At 38.0% G+C, this 25,452-nt stretch overlaps 2 protein-coding genes across 2 annotated transcripts in view; one reads left to right on the top strand and one right to left on the bottom strand.

Annotated features, from left to right (window-relative positions):
* The window catches only part of IPO11 (importin 11), a 196,689-nt gene that overhangs the window by 2,343 nt on the left and 168,894 nt on the right, over positions 1-25,452 (top strand). The window contains exons 2-3 of the mRNA XM_019414324.2: positions 17,505-17,648; positions 21,210-21,310. Coding sequence (XP_019269869.1) covers positions 17,511-17,648; positions 21,210-21,310 — 239 coding nt within the window. The 5' untranslated portion in view covers positions 17,505-17,510. The remainder of the gene's footprint in view (positions 1-17,504; positions 17,649-21,209; positions 21,311-25,452) is intronic.
* LOC128778389 (cytochrome c oxidase subunit 6A1, mitochondrial-like) lies at positions 2,621-2,956 on the bottom strand. The gene has a single exon (XM_053907677.1). The coding sequence runs from the start codon at positions 2,954-2,956 to the stop codon at positions 2,621-2,623; it is 336 nt and encodes a 111-aa protein (XP_053763652.1).

The raw sequence follows: 25,452 nt of genomic DNA, 5'->3' as shown, positions 1-25,452 counted from the left end.
GTTAAAACTTGAGACACCCTACTTTGGTTGGGAAGAGTTGGAAGACTGAGGTCATGGGTAAAGCTATGTAAAATTAGAGCATTTATTTTGATCTGAGGTAATCCTTTGCTGCTTATTGAGTCTGATTCATCTGGTTGAAGAAACAGACCTGGCAGTGGTAAGTAACTTGCCTGATGTTCATAACCCGGGTTCAGACTTACTCGAACGCTTTTCTTTTGCTATTTATTGCCATTTTAAAATGGAACTAAAGCTTTCGTGAATGAGAGCTAGGAATCCATTCCACAACAAACATTTACTGAGTGATGGGCAAGCAGTCCAATAATTCTGTGTTTCTCTAGAAACTGCTGTTTCCTATGGTGGTTATGAACCCACCACATTCCCTCCTTATTCTTTCCTGGATAATGTCACTTCTGCATGACAGAGGGGGGCACCTGGGTGGCGCAGTCGGTTACACATCTGATTTTGGCTCAGGTCATGATCTCACGGTCTGTGAGTTGAAGCCCCACGTCGGGCTCTGTGCTGACAGCTCGGAGTCTGGAGCCTGCTCGGCTCCCTCTCTCTCTGCCCCTGCCCTGCTCACACTCTGTCTCTGTCTCTCAAAAAGTGAATAAACACTAAAAAATATTTACGTGACAGAGGAAATGAAATACATTGGTGGCATTGGTTACTGTTTTTTGTCCTCTTGCACTTGCAAACATGTCTACTTCTACCTGGTCATCTCTCCTGTGCTCTGAGTTTTTTCTCCTCAGGGACAGTGTTTCCTTGGTGTATTATGTTGTTTTTCCAGGGCTGCTGTAACAGTACCACAGGCTGAGTGGCTTAAACAATGGAAAATTATTTTCTCACAGTTCTCGAAGCTGAAAGGCCAACATCAGGGTTCCAGCAGGAGTGATTTCCTCTGAGGCTCTCTCCTTGACTTAGAGGTAACCACCTGCTTTGTGCACTAGAATCTCTGGTATCTCTTTCTTATTAGGACATCACTTGCATTAGATTAGGGCTCTACTCTAATGACCTCATTTTAACTTAATCACTTCTTTAAAAATCTTATCTCCAATTCTGAGAGTCCTGGAAGTGAGGGCTCCAACATGTGAATTTTGGGGGAATGCATTCAGTCCATAACATTTGGTTGGTCCTGTTTTACTTTGAATGGGCACTAACTTATTAGGGTTTAAAAAAAATTCCTTTAAATACACTCTCACTCTAGATTCCTCTTCAGTTTCATCTGTAATTATTTCCTTTAAGTTTCTGGAAAAGTTACCTATATTAATTTTCTCCACCTCCTCCCTCCCCAATATATTGAAGTCTAGCAGTCCAAGTCCCTGAATTTGGCCACCATTGATCGCTTTGTGGTGAAATCTAATGGAATCCGTGTCATCATTTGACATGTTGACATTTCTCTTTGAAATTCTCTTATGCTTCTGTGACACTGTGGTCTCCTTATTTCCATGTATGTTGGCCAGTCTTTCCTTGGTGCAGTTTTCTGTCTTTGACCAATGTTGACCAGTGACGCACGGTCTTCTCTCTTCTGCCTCTACCTGCTCTTAAATGGTCTTACCTCTGATGACTTCAACTATTGACTTTATTTTGATAACTAGCAGATCTCTGTCTCTTTAGCACAGATTACCCTCCAACTGTGACACGTTATGTGGTTGTCTTAAGATATATAAAGTTCAGGTAAAAAATTAGATCTATCACTCTTTCTGAAGTTGCTTCTCTTCCTCCTATGATCCATGCCTGCCAGTCAGTTGGAGATGCCCCAAGTCTTAACTCTACCCTCTAATTACCCTTATGTACCACCCTGCCCCCAGTCATTTACCAAATCTTCTACGTCTTTCATCTATTTTTCCTTGCCAGTTACTACCTTGGTTCGGATTATCATTAGTATGTGGACTTTGGTGTAAGCATTGTAAATAATTTCTTTGAATCTGAGAATGGATATAATCCCTCTAAACCCTTTCTTGTTTTGTAGACAGATTGTAGTGTTCTTCTGCCATGCAGGCTTTCAGATTAAAATCCATACTACCAAATTTAGGAAATAAGGACCTTAGTGATTTGGACCTTGCTTGCTTTTTGCTTTCATCTTCTGTTTCCTGCCTCACATGATTCTGTCATGCTGAACTATTTGCAATTCTTCAAAAGTGTTTAAATGTTTTTTAAAGTTGAGACATCAGTACGTTGTATGTATTCTGCCTAGAATATACCTATCACCTTTTTGACAATACATACAACCTACTCATTTGGATAACTCCTACTCATCTTTCATGACCCAGCACAAATGCTATCTTGTCCCCCTTTCCTGCCTCACCAAGCTTTCCCCAACCTGTTTAGGCTGAGTTAGGTCTTTCTCTTAGGTGTTTCCAAAACAGCTTTGTTGTCTTTTTTTCTCTTAAGACTGGAAAGCAAAGACTCTCTTGTTTGTTTGTTTGTTTGTGGACTAATCTAAGTTATTTATTTAAGTTATATCCTGCCGTAACCAAAGGGATGGAAGATCAGTATACTGGTCATCATTTGAGGCAAGTAAGGAAGGTGCACTTAACGTCCCGTATACTTCTGGTCCATGTGCGGAGTCATGGTCCAAACCGCTGCTGTGGTCCCTGCTGGGTAGTGGTCCAGGTTCTCTTTATTCATCCTCATAGCCAGTCAGGAGTGGATTCACATGAGGGTTAAAGGATAGAGTAATCATACTCCCCTGGAGTAGGACTTGGAAAAGAACTCCCCCTGGAAAAGGACTTGGACTTGATGCGGAGTTGTGGGTAGGTGATGAACTCGGATCTCTCGAGCTCTCCGTGATCAACTTCAGGAAGATGTTCAGCATGCTCACTTTTACGTATGAGAGTGCTATAAAGTAGTGAGTGGAGCTCTCCCTGCTGTGGGTGCTACTTGACATGGATTGCTGTAGCTGTGCCCTGGATCGTTCTAGCAACCCTGAAACCTGGGACCCAGCTGCAGTCATCATTTTTGAACTGGAGCTCAAAGACTATTTATGTTTGTATGTATGTATGTATTATGTTTAATTTTATTTTTGAGAGAGAAGGAGAGTGCATGCACACGCGGGGAGAGGCAAAGAGAGAGGGGGACAGAGGATCTGAAAGGAGCTCCGTGCTGACGGCAGAGAGCCTGATGGGGGGCTTGAATTCATGAGTGGTGAGATAATGACCTGAGCCAAAGCTGGACGCTTAACTGAGCCACCCAGGCGCCCGACTCTTTTATTCATTCTTTATCTCTCAGAGTAATGCCTGGCCATTAGAAGCTGCTTCCTTGTTGAGTACCATGAATGCAAGTTGAACTACCAGAGAGTTTACGGGAGCCGGGGTGGCTTAGTCGGCAGAGCATCCGACGTCAGCTCGGGTCATGATCTCAAGGTTCGTGAGTTCGAGCCCTGGGTGGGGCTCTGTGCTGACAGCAGCCTGGAGCCTGCTTCAGAGTCTGTGTCTCTCTTTTTCTCTGCCCCTTCTCTGCTTGTGCTTGGTCTCTCTCTGTTTCAAAAATAAATAAACATTGGAAAAAAAAAAAACAAGAATTACCAGAGAGTTGAAACAAAGTGGGATGTTACATACTCTGGAGGTTAGTTTGAATGGGCTTGAAAAGTCAGAGATGGGTTCAGATTTGAGACTTTACACAACTGTATGCAGAGATTGGGATTTAGTAATTGAATTCATTTATTTAACAAATATTTATTCATCACTTTCATATGTGCCAGGTGCATTTTTAGATTCTGGTGATACATCTTTGAACAAAGGAAGTTCCTGGTGTCTGGACCTTAAGTTTTAATTGAGGGAGTCTGTACAGTAAACACATAGATATTAGAATGTCAAATAGTAAAAAGTGTCATGCAGAGAAATTAAGAAAGATATCCAGAAAAGAGAGATTCTGGGTTGAACTTAAGAGGGTAAGATACTTTAGATTGGGTGGTCAGCAACAACCAACTTGATGAGTCAACAACTTGAGCAAAGACTGAATTGAAGTTAAAGAGCAAAACATGCAGGTACTTAGAGGCAAGAGTTTTCTAGTCAGAGGGAGCAAAATCTATAAGATAGATTTGATGTATCTATTCCACTGAAGATGGACCCATGTTGTCTCTTTCTTACTATAGACAACTCCCAGGATCAATGCCCTTATCCTTGTCTGCTCTTATAAGCCTGTATAGGAGTTTCTTTGGTTATAGCACCAAGTGTGCGATTGCTGGGCCAAAGGATAAAACCTGTTTGGTTGTAGGATACACACACACACACACACACACACACACACACACACACACGCACGCATACACATACACATTTAGGTTTTTTAGAGATGGCAGGATTGCTCTCCAGAGTAGTTGTACCAATGTATATATACTCTTAGCAAGCATAAGGGTCTCTCTTCCACAGGCTAACGTTGAATATTTTGGGGACTTTTTAATTTTTGCCAGTCTGACTAATGTTGCCAGTCACAGTCGCATGTTCTTCCGACTGAGCCAGCCAGGTGCCCCCACCAGTCTGATTATTGTAAAGTAATATATCTGTTTTTTTAAAAATTCCTGGGGCGCCTGGGTGGCTCAGTCGGTTGAGCGTCCGACTTTGGCCCAGGTCATGATCTCACAGCTCGTGAGTTCGAGCCCCGCGTCGGGCTCTGTGCTGACAGCTCAGAGCCTGGAGCCTGCTTCTGCTTCTGTGTCTCCCTCTCTCTCTGCCCCTAACCCACTCGCATTCTGTCCCTGTCTCTGTCTCTGTCAAAAATAAACATTAAAAAAAATTTTTTTTTAAATAAAAAAAATAAAAATTCCTGATAACTAGTGAGGTAGCATCTTTTCTGGTATATATAACCCATTTGACTTTTTCTGTGAATTGTCTATATGCTTTGTCCAGTTTTCTTTTGTATTTCTTGTTGATTCACAAAAGTTTCCTGTATGTTCTATGTAATCTATCATTGTTTAGTCATTTAAAATATCTTCTAATTTTTATTTTGTTAATATTGCCAATGATATTTTTGTTAACTCCATTAATTTTGGTTTTCAACTTTTGATGTAGTATAATTTACCAGGAAAATGAGCGATAGTTTTGATGTATTCCGGTTCTCAAGTTTAGAACTTTATAAAAAAAAAATCTGTTAATTTCACTTGAGGTATCAATGGACAACACGGATCAAAAGGAAAATGTGGTAGTCCGTGGAGTATTAGGCTGGGGTAGTAGACTTCTTTCTAGTTCTAGAAATGTCACTAATGAACCTGGGACTTAAGAGAAGTCACAGTTTATCTTCTTAATCTCTTTGAGACACAGTATCTTGGTCAGTAAAATAAAATGCTTAAATCAGATGTGCAGTTGACCCTTGATCAAATGGCTTTGAAATCTGTGGGTCCGTTTTCAGGTGTGTGTGTATTTTTTGATACATTATAGTACTATAAATGTATTTTCTTGTCCTTAATATTTTTCTTTAGCTTATTTCACTGTAAGGATATAGTATATAATATATACAATATGACATACAAAATGTGTTTTATTCAACAGTTTATTGTTAAGGCTTCTCATCAGCAAGCTATTAAATTTTGGGGGAGTCAAAACATTTAAGCATTGTTTGAGGGTCAGCTATATTTACTATTTAGAGAACTGATATGCATAGCTCCAAGATGATAAAAAATTATTTTAATGTTTGAAAACATTATTTTAATGATAAAATGTGTCATAGTTCCGAACGGTGGAGACATTACTGGTATGCATTCCATACATGTTTTAATGAATGAATTTTTATAAATGCAGTGACTCTTTAGGCTAGACTCTCACAAGAGAGACCCCAAGCAGTCTCCGCGCTGTTAACACAGAGCCCAGCGGGGGCCTCGAACTCACAAACCGTGAGATCATGACCTGAGCTGAAACCAACAGTAGGACACTTAACCTACTGAGACCCCCAGGCGCCCCTAAAAGAGAGTATTTTTAAGTCCTGACTGGTTTAGAAGGGTTTAAGCTTACTTGTAGTGTCTGTCACCAAGCAGGAATTTGTAGGTCCTTTAAAATTCTTAATTACATGAGATATTTTATCAGAGAAGAGAAAGCAGACAAATATCTTCTCTTTTCCGTGTTATGTATGTTCTGTTTCATATCTCTTATTCCAAAATAGATCAGTCTTTGACAGTCTAGCATGAGGTCTCATGGGGAATGCTTTAATAGCCTTGGTGATTTAAACTTGATGGTATTTGGACATATATGGAAGCATATCTAGTCAAAACCATTTCTAGGAAGTGTTATTAACATACAGTATACAAGGATGCTAAACAGCCTATAACATGTGCACAGGGAAGACTTTTCTTGTTCAAACTGAACTGACCTCTGTTGAGAAGTGTAAATGAATCCGAATGGTGCAGTATGGATTTGAATGAAGCTAGTGTCTTTGCTACCTCCTTGGTTTGTGTCAAAAATCTTAGGTCCTTTTATCTTGCTTTAATTTTTTGAAATAGTGGTGTTCCCTGATCTGAATTAACATCAGTTATGGTTGTTGATAGTCCAGCCACGTATTTTTCATTTATTTAGTAACTTCCTTGTTTCTTGCTGATTTGGCATTTACGTAGGGCACTTAAAAGAAACAGCTTTATTAAGGTGTAATGCACAGACCATACAGTTCACCCACTGGAAGTGTATAATTCAGTTGTTTTTAGTGTATTCACAGAGTTGTGTGACTATCACTACAATCAATTTTAGGACATTTTTATCAACCCAAATAGTAACCATATCCCCATCAGCAATCGCTCCACCTTTTCCCCCAATCCTCTGGCCCTAGGCAACCACTTATATACCTTTTATCTTTATAAATTTGCTTATTTTGGGCATGTCATTAAAAGAGACACCTTGCAGTCTTTGTGACTGGCTTCTTTGACCTAGCAGGTCAAATGAATCAGGGTTCATTTGTGTTGTAGCATGTTGCAGGATTTCATTCTTATTAATTGCCAAATACTATTCTATTGGATGGAATACGACATTGAGTTGTTTTCACTTTTTGCTATTACGATATTGCTGGTCACGTTTTTGTAGTGTACAACAAATGTAGACCTAAATCTTCATTTCTTTTGGGTATATATACCTAGAGGTAGAATTTTTTTTCATATACTAACTCTGTGTTTAACATTTTTAGACCCTGACTTTTCCGAAGTGGCTGCACCATTTTACATTCTCACTAGCAAAGAATGAGGGTTCCACTTTTTCAACATCTTCACCAGTATCTTTTATTATGTCTTTTTGTTTTTAGTCATAGTAGTGGTTTTGATTTGCATTTCTCTAATGGCTAATAATTTAGGCATCTTTTCATATGCTTATTGACCATCTGTTCATCTTTGTAGAACTGTATATTCAAAACTTTTGCTTTTTTTATATATTTTTTTTTAAAACAGTTTTAGGTTTACACTAAATTGAGAGGCAGGTACATAGATTTCCAATAGACTCTGTCCACACACGTACACAATCTCCATTACCAACATCCCTCACCATAATTTTTTTTTTTTTTTTTTAAAACATCATTCACCATAATGGTGCAGTTTTTTTTTTTTTTTTACCAGGATGAACCTACATTGACACATCATAATCACTCAAAGCGTGTAGTTCCCTTAAGGGTTCACTCTTGGTGTTGTGCATTCAGTGTGTTTGGACAAATGTTATAATGACATCTATCCATCATTATAATATAGAGTATTTTCTCCATCTTAAAAATCTGTGATCTACCTGTTCATCTCTCCTCCCACTCAACTGATCTTTTATATCAGTTTTGACTTTACCATAATGTTATATAGTTGAAGTCTTATAGTATGCAGCCTTCTTGGATTGGCTTCTTGCACTGAGTAATGTGTGTTTAAGTTTCCTTCATATTTTTTCATGGCTTGATAATTTCTTTTTAGCACTCAGTAATCTGTTGTCTGGATGTACCATAGTTTATCTGTTCACCTACTGAAGGATGTCTTTGTTGCTTCTAAGTTTTGGCAGTTAGAATAAAGCTTATGTGCAGGTTTTTGTGGACATAGTTTTCTTTTATTTTTTAATGTTTATTTTTGAGAAAGTGTGTGCATGCGCACGTGAAGGCAAGCAAGGGAGGGGCAGAGAGAGGGAGACAGAGGATCTGGACCAGACTTCACACTGACAGCAGAGAACCCAATGTGGGGCTTTGGACTGTGAGATCACGACCTGAGTCAAAGTGACGTTTAACCGAATGCGCCACCGAGGTGCCCCTTGTGCATAGTTTGATCTTCTTTGGGTAAATACCAAAAAGCACAATCACTGCATTGTGTAGTAAGAGTATGTTTACTTTTGTAAGAAACTATTAAATTGTCTCCCAAGGATATTTTGCATTCTTTCCAATAGTGTCTGAGAGTTCCTGTTGCTCTACATCCTTGCTTGGCATTTGGTATTATCATTGTTCTAGATTTTGACATTGTAATAGGTGTGTAGTGTTATCTTACTGTTGTTTTAATTGTCATTTCATAGGTGACATATGATGTGTATCTTATTGTTTCAATTTGCATTTCCCAGGTGACACATGATGAACATCTTTTCATATGCTTATTTGCTATCTGTTTATCTTCTTTGGTGAAGTGTCTGTTAAGGTCTTTGTTCTCGAAATTGGATTCTTTTTTTATTGTTGAGTTTGAATAATTCTTTGTATATTTTGGATAACAGTTTTTTGTTTTTTTGTTTTTTAATCAGGTATGTCTTTTGGAAATATTTTCTCCCAGTTTCTGGCTTGTCTTCATACTCTTTTGATATTGGCTTTTGCAGAGCAGAAGTTTTTAATTTTTTTTTTTTTTTAATTTTTTTTTTTAACGTTTATTCATTTTTGAGACAGAGAGAGACAGAGCATGAACGGGGGAGGGTCAGAGAGAGGGAGACACAGAATCTGAAACAGGCTCCAGGCTCTGAGCTGTCAGCACAGAGCCCGACGCGGGGCCCGAACCCACGGACTGTGAGATCATGACCTGAGCGGAAGTCGGCCGCTTAACCAACTGAGCCACCCAGGCGCCCCCAGAAGTTTTTAATTTTAATGAAGTCGAGCTTCTTAGTTATTTCTTTCATGGATTCTGTCTTGGGTGTTGAATCTAAAAAGACATCACTGTACCTTAGAAAACCCATTTAGATTTTCTTCTATGTTCTCTTCCAGGAGTTTTATAGTTTTGTGTTTTATGGTTAAGTCTTTGATGCATTTTGAGTTAATTTTTGTGAAGGGGTTTAATTAACGTCTGTCTGGATTAGTTTTTTTGAATGTGGCCATCTAGTTGTTCTGGCACCATTTGTTGAAGACACTGCCTTTGCTCCATTGTATTGCCTTTGCTTCTTTGTTAAAGGTCAGTTGAGGGGTCTATTTCTGGGCACTCTGAGCTGTTGGAGTGATCTCTTTGTTTTTTGCTAGTACCACGCTGTCTTGATTACTGTAGCATTAACACTAAGTCTTGAAGTTGGGTAGTGTCACCCTTTCACCATTTCTCTCTCTTTTGGCTCTTTCCAACTGGAAGTTGGGTCTAGAGTCTTGGTTAATTAAGGCTGATGATATTTGGTATTTTAGAAGTAAGGTTGTATACTAATTGCATCACATCAGGAGGCACTTAAGGTCAAGTTGTGCAGCTGTTGTTGATACTAAGTTTGTTCTTTTGGTTGAGCTGGTGACTGACAGATCTCTTCATTTTAAAGGTCTGTTTGTTCACTGAATTTAGCAAGTCATTGGTGGGTGGTATTTGAACATACTGGGAATATTCTGTTCTTAATTTGTCGTTCTTTCATCTAATGGTTTTAGCATCCTTTGTTGAGCCATGCCTCAGTAAATTATTTCATTGAGGGAGGCTTTTTTGTTTTTGAAATTTTTCTTCAATTTTTATTGTATTTTTTTTCTAAGTCATTTCACTTACAGCTTTAATATTTAATAGTGGCGTGGAGTTATTGTTTGTGTGGCATGTTTTCAAACTAAGGACAGATACAGATAATGGGACAGCCTATAGCCTATGGTTATGGCTGCAGTGAAGGTCACTGCAGGCCAGGGAAATCTGTTTGTTGTTGGCAGGCAGAGGTGCTGAGTTTTCCCTTATCTAATTGTTTCTTTTAATGAAAACTAGAAAGTTCCCAACTGTAGGCACATCTGTATGTCTTTGGATTTTGGGTTTTTCCAGGATTTGGAAAGTAACTTCCAGGAATGGGCCTAGAAAGTCCATTTATAGGGTATGAGTATTTTTAGGCTCTTGGTCACTTATTTCCAGGTTATTTAGACTTAAAAGTATCAAAGACTACAACAAGTTCAGTGATGAATGAATTGAATTGACTAAATTGTAAAATAGTGAGAAGATTGAAATGCCTCCCCTTTTAATTTGCACCTTCTCTTTTCCTATTATTGTTCTTAGGGAAAAAGAATTTGCGTTTAGATTTTTAATAATTCCCTTCTATAGTTGAGTTCAGAGCTAATACAGTACTCAGAAGCACTATCTTTCTTGCTTATGAATTTGAAGTTATGTGCAGTAATGAAAATCAGAGCAGCCTCATTGTGTGCATTATGTTTTTATTTTTTTAAGTAGGCTTTGCGCCCAGTGTGGGGCTTGAACTCAAGACCTGAGCTGAAATCAAGAGTTGGATGCTTAGTTGACTGAGTCATCCAGCCACTCCGTATTGTGTACATTATTAATTAGGAAACCGAGGCATCCATTCTTTTAATACGGTTAGAAGATTTCTTTCACTCTGTATGGACATCTGTACTGCAGAGACACACCTGTGCTTCCACTGTGAGGGAGGGACTTGCTTCCCGGGCTTTCAGGCTTATCTGGTGATGGTCTCCAGGAAGATTCTTTCAAGTTCTTGGAGACATGCCTTTAGCTCTTCCCGCAACGTAGTATTTGTCTCTCCCTATTCCTTCCACCTGCCTCCCTCCCTCCCTCCCTCCCCCCCTCCCCTTCTTCCCTTTTCATCTTTTGCTATTTACCGTCAAGTCTTCAGATTTTTTTTTTTTTTTTTTTTTTTTTATGGAGATGAGCTATGTGTCTGGATCATTACCAGGTGGCAGTAACAGTAGCAACCCTATTAATTTCTGTATTCTAATTCCAAAAAAGGGTATTGAAGTGTAGTTTGCTGTGTGTACCACCCTCTAACCTGACCACCAGTCATCAGTGGTCATCTTTTTAAAGATTTTATTTTTATGTAATCTCTGCACCCAACATGGGCTTGAACTCCACAACCCTTCGATCAAGAGTTGCATGCTCTACTGACTGAGCTGGCCAGGTGCTCTGGTAGTCACCTATCTTTTATTCAAATAAAAGTTTATTTCTGTAGTGTTATGTTTGAAGGTCTCACTACATTATTCCCCGTTCTTTGTCACCATTGCTATCCTTTCAAATGAATTCTACAATTGAGTACTCTGTTAATATTTCCTACATAGAAAACGTGATCCTTTTAAATTATTAGGGATTCAGGAATCTTTTTGACAGTTTCTCCAGGAACCTATTAGGTGAGAACACGGTGTGTTTGTAGGTGTTCGGGAGTAGGGTGGTGTGGTGAGTGCATTTTATGTTACAGTAGGAAGAGCTTGTGTTCTAAAGACTTGGTTATCAGGCCTCACTCTGCCATATACTAGTTTGCTACCTGACCCTGGATAACTCTGTTGATAACTCTAAGTCCTTCCTCTTATAAAACAGTGATATTAATCCACATGCCAGATTTGCTTTTATAGGCTTGTTATGGCATCTTTAAAAAAGTTTAATAGGCTTTAGCGTTGTGGTATTTTAAATAATCCATTATAGGTCTGTCATTCCTGAATTGTTATTTTTGATGATGCATTTAATCTGCAATTTAGGAAGTGATTGCTTTTTAAAGCTTCCTTTAAAAGTTAATTAGCACTTTGTAATCTTTCTAGCAGAAGTTCTGAATGGTGGTTTCTCAGGCCTAAAAGCCTTTTGCCCATGAAATAAACCATTCATAATATTGTTTGTGTGGAGGAAATACACTGGATTCCAACTGGTATTCTAGAATCTTAGTTTTTACAGTTAAAAAAATTTTTTTATTCATTTTTGAGAGAGAGAGAGAGACAGAGGATGAGTGGGGGAGGGGCAGAGAGAGAGGGAGACACAGAATCTGAAGCAGGCTCCAGGCTCTGAGCTGTTGGCACAGAGCCCGATGTGGGGCTCAAACTCGTGAACTGCGAAATCATGACCTGAGCTGAAGTCTGACACTTAACCTATTGAGCCACCCAGGTGCCCCTTTACAGTTTGTTTTAGTGATTAGAATAGTTCTCTCTGCTTCACACCTCAGTATCTCCCAGAATTTGGGTAGAGAAAGAGACCCTTTTTGATTCTTAACCTAACAACTATTATAGTGCGTGGCACAAAATTGGTTCTCCAGAAGTATATGAACTGAGCTCTTTGTCCCAGACTATATGGGCTTCTTGGGAACAAAGTTCAAAAGCAGGGGGAGGAAGGACAGAGTATATACTTCTGTGGAAGACCTGAATGGAGCAAGCTACTGGAGGGAGATAGGGATGGAAACTCTAGCAGCTTCCAGCAGAACAGGTGAATGGTGATGGTAAAGTGAAGCATAAAAGATACAAGTACATAGGCTTAAGGATTGCCTTGCTCTGAAGGTCCAGACAAGTGTGAAGCTGTGTATGTGTGTGTGAACACTCTGCACTGTCTTTGCTGTAGGTAAGAATTGCTCTGGAGGCTGACATTAGTCAGTGATTTTATTTTTCAAGTAGTAGTTCCCAAAATGCTAAAACCAGTAAGTGAAAGAACAACTGTTGAGAAACAGAATAGTTCCAGCCATAGATAATTTGCTGAGTACAATGTAGAAACAAACAGACCTTTAGAGTGAGGATGTCTATCAGTCACCAGCTCACCTAGGGACATGGCCTTTTTCTTTTTTGAGTTGGGTGGAGATGAGTTCTGCCAGAACCTTTTCTCTGTTATTTTTGAATTTTTTGAATTTTTTTTTTTTTTTTAACGTTTATTCTTGAGAGAGAGAAAGAGAGTGTGAGTAAGCAGGGAAGGGGCAGAGAGAGAGGGAGACGCAATCTGAAGAGGCTCCAACCTCTGAGCTGTTAGCACAGAGCCTCATGTGGGGCTTGAACTCAAGAGTTGTGGGATCATGACCTGGGCCTAAGTCAGATGCTTAACCAACTGAGCCACCTAGGCACCCTGTTTTTCTCTGTTATTATATTCATATATTCACCTATTCTTCCAGTGACTTTGTTGGTACAGATGTACAAGTCCAGACTTTTTTTTTTTTCTCCTGCAAGGTCACACATGATCTGTTCCTGTCTGCTTCTTCAACCTCATCTGGTTCCATTTTCTCCTTTTCTCATTAAGTGTCAATCGTATTGGCCTTCTTAAGTTTGTTTCTGATCTTAAGGCCTTGTTTTCATTTGTTTTCCCTGTCTGTCTGGAGCCCTGCTTTCAGATCTTTGCCTGCCTGGGTCTCTTGTCTTTCACGTCTCTTTTAAATGTCACTTAAGAGAAGCCTTCCCTGAAGACCCAATCTAAAGTAACACATTCAGAGGCACCTGGGTGGCTCAGTTGTTTGAGTGTCCGACTTTTAATATCAGCTCAGGTCATGATCCCAGGGTGGTGGGATTGACCGCATTGGACTCTGTGCTGAGCGTGGAGCCTGCTTAAGATTCTTTCTCTCTCCCTCTCTCACCCACTTGTGCACATGCACACTCACTCTCTCTCTAAAAAATAAAAATATAAAATAACACATTCATTTATGGTCGATATTTAAATTTTTTTTTTTTTTCAACGTTTTTCATTTTATTTTTGGGACAGAGAGAGACAGAGCATGAACGGGGGAGGGGCAGAGAGAGAGGGAGACACAGAATCGGAAGCAGGCTCCAGGCTCCGAGCCATCAGCCCAGAGCCTGACGCGGGGCTCAAACTCACGGGCCGCGAGATTGTGACCTGGCTGAAGTCGGACGCTTAACTGACTGCGCCACCCAGGCGCCCCAATGGTCGATATTTAACATGATTGTATTTTCTTCATATTACTCCTTCCTCCCTCTCTCCCTCCCTCCCTCTCTTTCTTTCACAGAAATACCTTTTTCCATTGGAATGTATGCAGCCTGAAGTTAGGGACACTATTTTGTTTGCTGCACTATTTTATTCTCAGCACCTAGAACAGTGCCTGGTACATAGCAGGCTTTCAGCAGTTTTATTGAATAAATCCATTAATTAGCTGTCATGTGTTACAGTGTAAAGTACTCTTTTGTTCAAAATTGATCACTTACCTTTATTCACCAGATACCAATAAAGCATATATCCTGTATCTTGTTGGGCTCCTGGTACTACAAAGTTGTCAGTTTTGTCCTTGGAGGTAGACAGTATTAGATACTGATTAAGACCATTGGCTTTGGTGTTCAAGTTCAAGCACTGCTGTTTAGTAGATTGTGGCCTTGGAAAGGTAAGGTCTCTAATCCTTTAGTTTTTTACCTAAAATATGGGGATAATTGGGGAGCCTGGGTGGCTTAGTTGGTTAAGCATCTGACTTCAGCTCAGGTCATGATCTCACGGTTCGTGGGTTTGAGCCCCGCATTGGGCTCTGTGCTGACAGCTCAGAGCTTGGAGCCTGCTTCGGATTCTGTGCCTCCCTCTCTCTCTGCTCCTTCCCTCGCTCATGCTCTGTCTCTCTCTCTCTCTTTCTCTCTCAAAAATAAACATTAGAAAAATTAGAAAATGGGGATAAAGATATCTACTACATAGATTTATTACTAGGAATAAATAATAAAGAAAGCACTTAGTACAATGCTTGGCATATATATATATATGGGGCAGAGAAAGAGGAGGAGAGAGAATCCCAAGCAGGCTCCATGCTGTTAGTACAGAGCCCAATGCAGAGCTTGATCTCACAAACTGAAATCATGACCTGCGCTGAAACCAAGAGTTGGACACTTAAATCAACTGAGTCACCTAGGCGACCCAGATACTGGCTCTTTTTAAGAAAAATTTTTATTTTGAGATGCCTGTGTGGGTCCTTTGGTTGAGTGCCTGACTTTGGCTCAGGTCATGATCTTGAGGTTCATGAGTTTGGGTCCCATGTCGGGCTGTGTGCTGACATCTCAGAGCCTGTAGCCTGCTTCAGTTCAGATTCTGTGTCTCCCTCTCTCTCTGCCCCTGCCCTACTCATGCCCTGTCTCTGTCTCAAAAATAAACATTAAAAAAAATTTAAAAAAAGAAAGAAAAATGTTTATTTTAGCCAGGTGCTCTTCCATTAATTGGGGGAGAATCACTGAATTTAGTGTTTTCCATACCCTAAACAATTCCTTGTGAGAACTACAGATCAATGCTGGTCTGTTCTTCTTTTATAGGAATGTATGATCGAAACTACTGTACATTTTGACATCCACTGAGTTGCTGCAGAGCTGGATTTTCAGGTGTACCTCAGTTGTAGATGTTCAAAAGTTGTATTTCTCATACTTTGGCAGTGATAAGATTTACCTAGAGAACTTACTACTAAGGCACTCATTTTTGACCCCCAGCCCCTATTTTCATGATGGAAGTTTGGAGAGAGACTTGAGAATTTTTATTTCTGTGAGGTGATGCTGGTATTTCTAAAGTAGGGCTTTTCAAAGTTACCCAAATACAGTAGCCACTAGCCACATGCGGCTATTGAGTACTTGAAAGGTGGCTAGTTCAAAATACGATGTGCTTTAAGTGTAAAGTACACAGGACTTTGTAGACTTACTATTAAGAAAAGCGTAAAATATCAAAATTAGTTTTTTCAAAATATTGATTATATGTTAAAATGGTAATGTTTGGGATATATCCAGTTAAATATAATATTAAAAATAATTCCACATCTTTTCACTTCTTAATGTGGTTGCTAGAAAATGTAAAATTGCATACATGACTTGCTTTTGTGCCTTGTATTGTATTTCTCTTAGAAAAACATACTGCCCGTCTCTTGAAAATATCTTCTAAGGTCTCCATAAAGTAAATTTCTCTGAGATAGCCTGTTTTTGAAATCATACATTACCAACAAGCCCTCTAAATTGAGTGAAAATCCATTCACTTGTTTTCAGGTGATAATGAACACAGAGACTTACATTGTTCAAGGAACTCCAGGTTAGGGAGGGAGGCAATATATATTTACAAGGCATCCTAGTCAGTTCTAAAGTACAGACCAGAACAGACTACTAATTTAAAATTTGAGTTTACTTCCGTTGCTAATTGGTAGTATTTTGTGTTCCACTTATCGTATCCTAGCCCTGCTTTACTCACACAGGCTTTAAAATTGTTGGTTTTCCTGGGGCGCCTGGGTGGCTCAGTCAGTGGAGCATCCAACTTCAGCTTAGGTCATGATCTCAGTCTGTGAGTTTGAGCCCCACGTCAGGCCCTGTGCTGACAGCCCTGAGCCTCAAGCCTGCTTCAGATTCTGTGTCTCCCTCTCTCTCTCTCTGCCCCTCCCCCACTCATGCTCTGTCTCAATCTCTCTCTCTCTCTTTCTCTGTCAAAAATAAATAAACATTAAAAAAAATTTAAAAAATTGTAAGTTTTCCTTGAAAAGTTTAATATTTTGTGCCATTTCTTGTTGAGTCAGCATTTGGATCCTCCTTTTCATTAGTCTTTGCAGTTTAATTACAACTCTTAGGAATTGGTTGCTTTGGCTGTGTTTATGGGTTAATGACCTTCATACTTTTACTATCTGGAACAGTCTTCAGTTTTAGATAGAATTACAATCACAAGGCTGATTCTCAGTCACTTTTGCTTTGAGATTTATTTTCTGTTTTTAGCTTTCAATTTTTTGAAAATTGCTTCATATAAGCATTTTGTGTACATGCTTCATATAAGCATTTTGTGTACAATTATACGTACTTGGGTCAGTATACAATTGTACACTGTTTCGGGGGTGATTAGAAACAATGCTTAGAAAACTATCAATAAATTGCTAAATGTATTTTTAGAATGGCTTCAGATATTTGGTATAGGATTAGATGATCCAGTCCTTAAGGTTTATATTTTTATATTATATTTTATGTTTATTGATTTAGTTCATTTTTTCCCCCACAGTATTTCTTGAATATACCTTTGTCTTTTAAATTTTAGAAAATACTTTGAACACGTGTTATTGATGGAATATAAGATGATGTTATGAGGTACTTAGCAATAAGTCAAAGAATAAATTTCTTTTTCATTTTTCTAACTTTGGTCTTAGTAGGGATAAAGTGGTAAATTCTTATAACACTTAATATTCTTCTTTTAAAAACTAGGAAGGTATTATACTTAGCCTTAGGCAGACCGTGATATTTAATCAGAATTTAGTTCTTTGGTTTTTGTGTGTGGGTTTCTTATTTGCAATTTACTATTACCTTCTACTAATGGGACATTGAAGACAGTTTCCTTCAGAAATAAGTTGATTTAAGCAGAAGTTAGTTGAATTACCAAAATTCTAAGTTAGAAATCCAGCAGAAACATGCGAGGGTAGGTGAATGAAGTACAGGAATAATTCAGATCATTGAACCTTTTTCTCCACTTATGTTACTGTTGATTTTTTATGTATAATGTTGATTCACATATGTTAACTTATCTTTACCAGGTGTCCATGGATCTCAATAGTGCCAGCACTGTTGTTCTTCAGGTCTTAACACAGGCCACCAGTCAGGATACTGCTGTATTAAAACCAGCAGAGGAGCAACTGAAACAGTGGGAGACACAGCCAGGTTTCTATTCAGTGTTATTGGTAAGTTGTTGTAAAATAGTTGATTACTATTTTTAATAAAACGAGACACCATTCATTTAATTGTTCTCAGAATCTACTTGTACTGGTGGTTTACTTTAGTGAAACTGATCCAGATGTTTGCCTGTCATTGCCACTGCCATTTATTAATTCAGGGCATGGCACTTGAGAGTGTTGAAATGTTTGTTGATTGTTGAATAGATAACTGAACAGGGTATTGGTAATGTCTGCTCAGAAGGCAGGACACTGCTGATACTCTGTTTTAGCATGTTCATGCTGACTTCAGGACTGTAGACAGTACACTTTCATGTTTTGTCTTTATTCTTGCCCCAGTTAATTGATGTTGTCACAGTTGTTCAGTCTCTCTACTGCAGCATAAGTCTTTGCTCAGTGTGTTGCTTTATTATTATTTTTTTTTTATTGCTTATTTATTTATTTTGACAGAAAGCTTGGGGGAGGGGGAGAGAGAGAATCCCAAGCAGGCTCCATGCTGTCAGTGCAGAGCTGGCTGTGGGGCTTGATCTCAGGGACTGTGAGATCATGACCTGAACCAAGATCAAGAGTAGGATGCTCTACTGACTGAGCCACCCGGGGGCCCTTACTCACTGCATTGCTTTAAAACATGGTTTTCTTTTCCCCATCTAAAAATTTCATTTTCTTGACACATTTGATCTTATGGGTGTTATGGAAAATAGTCTAATAATTAGCAATATATGCTTTAACTAAACTTTTCTAGGAGTTCAAAGCTTTGGTTTGTAAAAATTATTTTCTGAATGCCAGAATAAAAGAATGTCTTTTTTTGTATTGACAGTCTTCTTTATTCTTTTCCTTCTTATGAAAATTTCGCAACTCTGATGAGTGTTTTTTGCATTTGGCAAGGGCAGTAAGGCTGCCAATTGGATCACAATTTGATCCAGTTTTGAGACTTGGTTGTAAATGCCGAACAAACTCTTCACCATATCTTTTTTTTTTTTTTTTTGAGAGCATGAACAGGTAGGGTGGGGAGAAAGGTGGAGTGGGTGGGGGGAAAGAGAGAGAGAGAACAGAGAAAGAAAGGAAAGAAGGAAGAAAAGGGAAGGAAAGAAAGAAAAGAAGGAAGAAAAGGAAAAGGAAAGGAAAGGAAAAAGGAAAGGAAGGAGAATCTTAAGCAGGCTACATGCCCAGTGTAGAGCCAGACATGGGGCTTGATCCCATGACCCTGGAATCATGACCTGAGCCCAGAATCAAGAGTCGGATACTCAACTGGCTGAGCCACCCAAGCACCCCTTCTTTACTGTATCTTATAAAAATAGAAGATTATGAAAGTTGACATACATATTCTTGATTTCATGGCTAAAATGCTTGAGTTACTTGTTAAACTTAGGTAGATACTAGTCATACCTAGAATCATAGTTGATATTCTGAATATAAGTGAAAGTTGGGTGTTTGGCCCAGTGGAAAAAAGGTAAAAAACATTGATTAAAAAATAAAAACAGATTGCTTTTTAAAGATACTGAAGATAATATTCTATCCTTTTTTGGATAACCCTACTGTCACGTTTGTAAAATTTGGGTACAGAATATTTCTGAGTATCTTTATTCTTCATATGTTTATTTAAATGAATATACTGGATAATTAGCCTTGTGTTTTTTCAGGTCAAAATATAAAACACTTGTGGTATTTCTAATTTGGGTTACTCCCAGACCTTAAAAAAAACAGTAGCTTGCTGATTAACTGTTTGCTTCTTGTGCAGTTATGAATTGTTACTTTTAAGTGCCTAAGCCTTTTGTTTTCATATTTACTAGCTCTACTTTTCTTCTTAGAGGGATACTAAAATTTCTTTTAGATGGGATAGATTATAACAGATGGAGAAATTAAGTTACAGGCAGGAATTTTTTAATTTTCCCTGAACTCACTGTCTTGGTACTTTTAATCTCTTGTTGCCTTAGCTGTTCTTTCTAGTTTGGAGGTGGAAAATTTGCATTCCTGATCTTCAGACTTGTGTTCCTGTCTTGTTCTTCAAAGTACTTCAGGAATATTTCTACTTGGATTGACACCTGCAGCTTGACTTTTCTTGGTTCGCGAAGTTTAGGCGAGACAGGCAGATAGCCACCAACTTTCCACATTATTTCCATCCATTTGTTCATTTGCTCCTCAGGTATTTATGACTCTGTCTTTTGTGGAAGGCAGACATGTAAAGTGTTAAAATCGAATGCGATTAATGTGGTGGTGAAGTCCATTCTTTCTTTTGCAAAGGAGACCTAAAAGAGGGTCTCTGTCTTAGTTGTCGGGGTATTAAGGAATAAATGGACATTACACAACTCTCTTTGTAAATTTTATTTCTGGTATGTACGTGGTTTTCTAAAAATGGGATATTTCTAAAAACATACCTGTTTTTTATAGTTTACATGTGATGTTTTTCTGTAGTAAGGAACATATGTCCACATCATTGCTTTTGGTTTTGAGGTTTTCCCACACAAGGTTGTGTTTAGGAGTTCAACTTTGGGAATTTGAGTAGTTTTTGGTCTGAAGTGTAGTGCAATTTCAGTCAGTTAAGATACTCCTCATTTCCCCTATGTAACCACTAACCTAGATAAGTTTTTTATAAAGAAACAAAACGCTTTATGGGCACCTGGGTGGCTCAGTCGGTTGAGCATCCTGAGCATTCGGCTCAGGTCACACTCTTCATGGTTTGTGAGTTCAAGCCCTGCATCGGGCTCTATGCTGACAGTAGTGGGGGCCTGCTTTGGATTCTCTGTCTCCCTCTCTGTCTGCCCCTCCCCTGCTTGCTCTTTCTCCATCTCTCTCTCAAAAATAAATAAACATTAAAAAAAAAGAAATAAAACACTTTAATTCTGTGTTTGTGATGTCTTAGTGTTAACATTTGTTGTATTTTTATTTCCATATACAAGTGTTAGTTATGAATTTTTGTTAATTTTAGTAATGTTTTTGGTAAAAATGTATAAAGGTCACAGAACAGTTATAATTTTCTCCTTGATCATTAAGACCTTGTTGCATGCTTTATTTGCACAGTCATTTTTATGATCTCCTGCAGCTCTGCAAAGCAAGGACTGTCTGTACTTGAATTAATGTTCTGTCACATTTATTTGTAAGCTTGATTATTTTGATAAGAGAATACTTTGAAATAACTCCTTTCATAGCATGTGCTGATAATGCAGGGGCTTTGACTCCTTAGAATCTTTGAATGTATGCTTTGGTGGGTCTACTTTTTTTTTTAATTGAGAAGATATTTATTTCAGTGTTTTGTGTGTAGGTTGTGGTATATAATTAGGTTTCTTTTTTTCTGAGTTTAATTTTTTATTAGGAAAATTTTCAGACATCTAAAAGTAGACTAAATGGATCCCAAATATTTATTACTCAGCTTAAAAATGAACATACTTCTACCACGTGTGCTTTCTTACATGAACTCTGGAGCTCATAGAGATTTAGAAAACATGTTCTCTGTAGCGATAACACTTAAGTGAAACATTTAAAGTGTTATCCATATTTCACTATGGGTAAAGTAATTATACTTTAACTTATGACATGTTCATTTTAATGCTTTGGTTTTTGTTTTTTTTACAGAATATTTTTACAAACCACACTCTGGATATAAATGTAAGGTGGCTTGCTGTGCTATATTTTAAGAATGGAATTGATCGTTATTGGAGACGTGTAGCACCTCAGTAAGTTCTGTCACTCTCCCTGGCCCATGTAATCCTTTCCAGATTCGGGGCAGTATACAGATGTTCCTCTTAATCTTTATTCTTTATGTGGAAGAATGCATTTGTGCTTGCTTCAGCACACACATTAAGTTAGAACAGTGCAAGGAAGGTCAGCATGGTCCCTGTGTAGGATGACATTCACTTTCTTAAAGCATTTGATATTTAAAAGAAAAATGTGTTAACTACTGAAGAAGTAAAGGGTTCTATATGTCAGTATTCCTATTACTGCTTTTCTCCCCGAGTTATTTTTATTTAAGAGGGAGGCTGTGGATTTCTTGCTGTCTTTTGCTTTTGAGGGTATCTAATTTTATGGGCACAAAAATGCTAAGTGAATGACTTAGGTTGCAAAGTTTTTTTGTTTTTTTTTTTTTTTAAGAGAAGTATGAGGTTAGGATTATGAAAAAAAGTTACTGAGAAGGAAATCCCAGGTCATTTTACCTTCCAAGTCTTCTGCATAATTGCCTTTGTGGTGGGAATAGGGTCGTAGCCATTTGTCATCCCCTCAGATTGAGTTGTAACTGCTCTACAGATGGTTAAGTGAAAAGATATCTCTTGATAGTTAATTATATGTTATGTAATAGATGGAAATTAAATATAGACATGACCCTTGAATTCATTTGATAAAATAGAGTGAACTTTGCTAAAGAAGTAACTTAGTCTTTGTTCCCCAGTAGATGGCACTATAGCTCTTTATGTTCTTTATATTCATAAGTCCTTAAAAAAATAAACTTGTCAGAGTACTTCAAGGTGCGTATAGAATAGGCTCTTGAATAATATTAGAAGCAATTAGAATATTTAAAGAAATTTTTTTTGATGTTTATTTTTGAGAGAGAAAGGGAGAGCGTGAGCCGGGGAGGGACAGAGAGATAGGGAGACACAGAATCTGAAGCAGGCTCCAGGCTCTGAGCTGTCAGCCCAGAGCCCAATGCTGGGCTCAAACTCATGAGCCATGAGATCATAACCTGAGCCGAAGTCAGACACTTAACCGACTGAGGCACCCAGGCACTCCAAAACAACTAGAGTATTGTAAGGCTGCACTAAGGATACTGTAATATAAAATAAACATTTCTCTTTAGAATTCATAATTTTGAGAGAAATGAAGTAGTGATGAGGAATTGTGTATTATTGATTTACTGGAACCATTGCAGCACTGCACACCTTTCTATTGCTCTGTCCAATTAAATTTTAGATAGCTCTGAAAATTCATTCTGTTTTACCAGTTAATATGAAGAATATGGTTACCAATGACAATTTTGGAAGGTAGAATTAAAGGTAGATTCAATATTTCAGATCATACATTCACATAAAGAATTAAAAATGGGAATTTAGTTTAAATATGAAAAGTTAAAGGGGATATATGGTATTAGGTACTTAAATCCGAAGCTTTTTCTTTTAGTATAGATTGAGATATACCCTGGAATGGAGATGAATGTGGGGAGGGAGCAAGGATGGTAAGAATGTACTCAGAAACGCAGCAAGGGAGCAACACTCAGTTATAGAACTCATTTAAATTTAACACACTTAAAACATCTGCTTGTGTGTGTTCTTCTCTAAGTTTCATCTTATATAGTTCCTGCCCCTACCGCTATTTTCACGGAATGAGCATCAGTTTGAACTTACAGATCATTACTGTATATAATTCAACTTTAACTGGGTCCTAATTAATTAGATACTATGCAGTTTGTGCTTGGAAACTAATCTGAATTCATCTAATGATAGCATGTGCATGAAATTAAAGGTGCAGTGTTAACCATTAGTGGAGAATTGCTAAAGACATGAGTTTTCTCCAGGTTAATATCTAAGTTGGAAGTACAACACAATCATAAAAGGATTAAAGAGATCATTTTTCATGGGAAAGCCTAGACTTGCATTAGGCTTTGACTCTTTTTCACCTGAATGTTTATCTTAATCTTGTTTTCTCATTTGTTTACTCACCTGGTCATAGTTAAGGTTTATAGAGACTGTTATTGAAGTACAATATACAACATAACTGAGAAAGTGCACAAATGAAGGGTACAGTTTTAATATTTATAATGGGACCACATCCATGTAACTAGCACTTGCAAGTAGGTGGAACATTAGTAGCGCCCAGAAGCCTTCCTCCTGCCTCGCGGTCACCTGTGCACCCCTCCCCAGCAACATTTGACATCTCTTAACCATACATTAACCTTACCTGTTTCTGAAGTTCCACAAATGGAAATCTTATACTATGTTGTTTTGTGTGTCTTTCATTCATTTTTACATTTGTGAGATTTACCCATGTAATTGCCTGAAAAGTTTTCTCATATGTAGGAGGAAAATATTCCATGTTAGGAACATAGCATATCTATTTGTTCTGCTGCTGTTGGGCGTTAAGGTTGTTCCTAGTTTTTGTCTATTAATAGTAATGCTTCTTGAAAACTCTTCTGCATATCTTATTGCACATAAGTGCATTTTTTGGTCATGTGTAGTCAAATGTGTGTTCAGCTGTAGTAAATACCATCAATTTGTTTTCAAAGGTTCATACTAATTTACATTTCCACAGGGGCATATCACTGTTGACATTTGCTGCTCATTAGCACATTTGGTCTTACCTGTCATTTTGGTAAATTTTTCATTTTTCTGATCAACAATGAATATCTTTTTCATATACTTATTAGCCATTTGAATATCCTGCTTTTATAAAGGGCTGCCATTGTGCAAAAAAATGGGTTATCTTACTGATTTCTGGGACTTCATAGGTTTTGGACTTTTGTTGAAAATACACATTGGAGGGGCGCCTGGGTGGCTCAGTCGGTTAAGTGTCCGACTTCAGCTCAGGTCATGATCGCACGGTCCGGTCCATGAGTTCAAGCCCTGCATCGGGCTCTGTGCTGACCGCTCAGAGCCTGGAGCCTGTTTCAGATTCTGTGTCTCCCTCCCTCCCTCTCTCTCTGATCCTCCCCCGTTCATGCTCTGTCTCTCTCTGTCTCAAAAATAAATAAATGTTAAAAAAAAAATAAAAAAATAAAAAAAAAAAAGAAAATACACATTGGAAATATTTTCTCTCTGTCATGTGCCTTTTCACTTTCTTGTGTTTTTTGAGGAGAAATTCTTAATTTTAATGAGGTTCAACTTAGTTATTTTTATATTTTTTTGGAGCCTATTATAAAATGTTTGCTTAGTCCAAGATTATGAAAATATTCTGCACTTTCTGCTAGAAGCATTGTTTTCTGTTTTACACTTAGGTGGATTATCTGTCTGGAAGTGATTTCTTTGTTAGGTGTGTATGCGGAGTGAGGCTGCAGCCGGTATTCCTTCTCTAACACATTTCAGTGGTTCCCTTGTATGTGCTGTTCATATATAAGGATCTGTTTTTGGATTCTCTCTTTGTCCTGTGGCCTTTCTGTCTTTGCTTTAGTTGTTACTACTTTCTTTACTTTTTCCGATTTAACTTGCTGGTTTCTAGCTTTTTGAAATGGAAGCATAGATAATTCACTTTTAGTTTTCCTTATATATGCATTTAAAACATTAGGTGTTTTCTTGTAATCTTAGCTTTAATTCAGTTTTATTACCACTCAGTTGATAAGATTTTAGAATTCCTCTTGTGATTTCTTTTTATACCCATGGGTTAATTAGAAGTATATTTCCTGATTTCCAGGATGTGGGGCTTTTTAGTTATTCTTTTGTTACCGATTTCATCCTTGGAAATGTGCTGTCTTGTGTTACAATCTCAGTATATTGTTCTGTGTTAAATGTTATATGTGTGCCTGAAATGTTATATGTGTGCCTGTTATATGTGTGTTTTGCCATAATTGGTCAGTTATGCTATTCACATTTTCTATATCCTTATTGATTTTGTTGTTGCTTTTTTCATCATTTTCTGAGACAGATATGTTATCTCCAAATAGGATTAAGGATTTGGCCATTTCTTCTTTACATTCTGTTTTTGCTGTATATGTACAGGGACTATATTATTAGGATCATACAAGTTAAATGTTTTTACATTTTTGTTGAATTGACCTTGTCCTAATCATGAAATGTTCCTCTTTGTTTCTAGTAATGTATGTGGCATCCAGCATAGTTTGTCTGATTTTAATAGAGGTACATCAACCGTCTTATGGTTGCATGGTACATCTTGTTCT

The sequence above is a fragment of the Panthera pardus genome, unplaced genomic scaffold, assembly GCF_024362965.1.
Source record: "Panthera pardus isolate Hobbes unplaced genomic scaffold, ASM2436296v1 HiC_scaffold_2, whole genome shotgun sequence".
NCBI lineage: Eukaryota > Metazoa > Chordata > Mammalia > Carnivora > Felidae > Panthera > Panthera pardus.
Note: the sequence above shows the minus strand (reverse complement) of the source record. Positions and strands in the feature narration are given on the sequence as shown.

Excerpts from the sequence above, each read along its gene's own strand:
- LOC128778389 (XM_053907677.1), bottom strand. The coding sequence starts at position 2,956 with ATGATGACTGCAGCTGGGTCCCAGGTTTCAGGGTTGCTAGAACGATCC.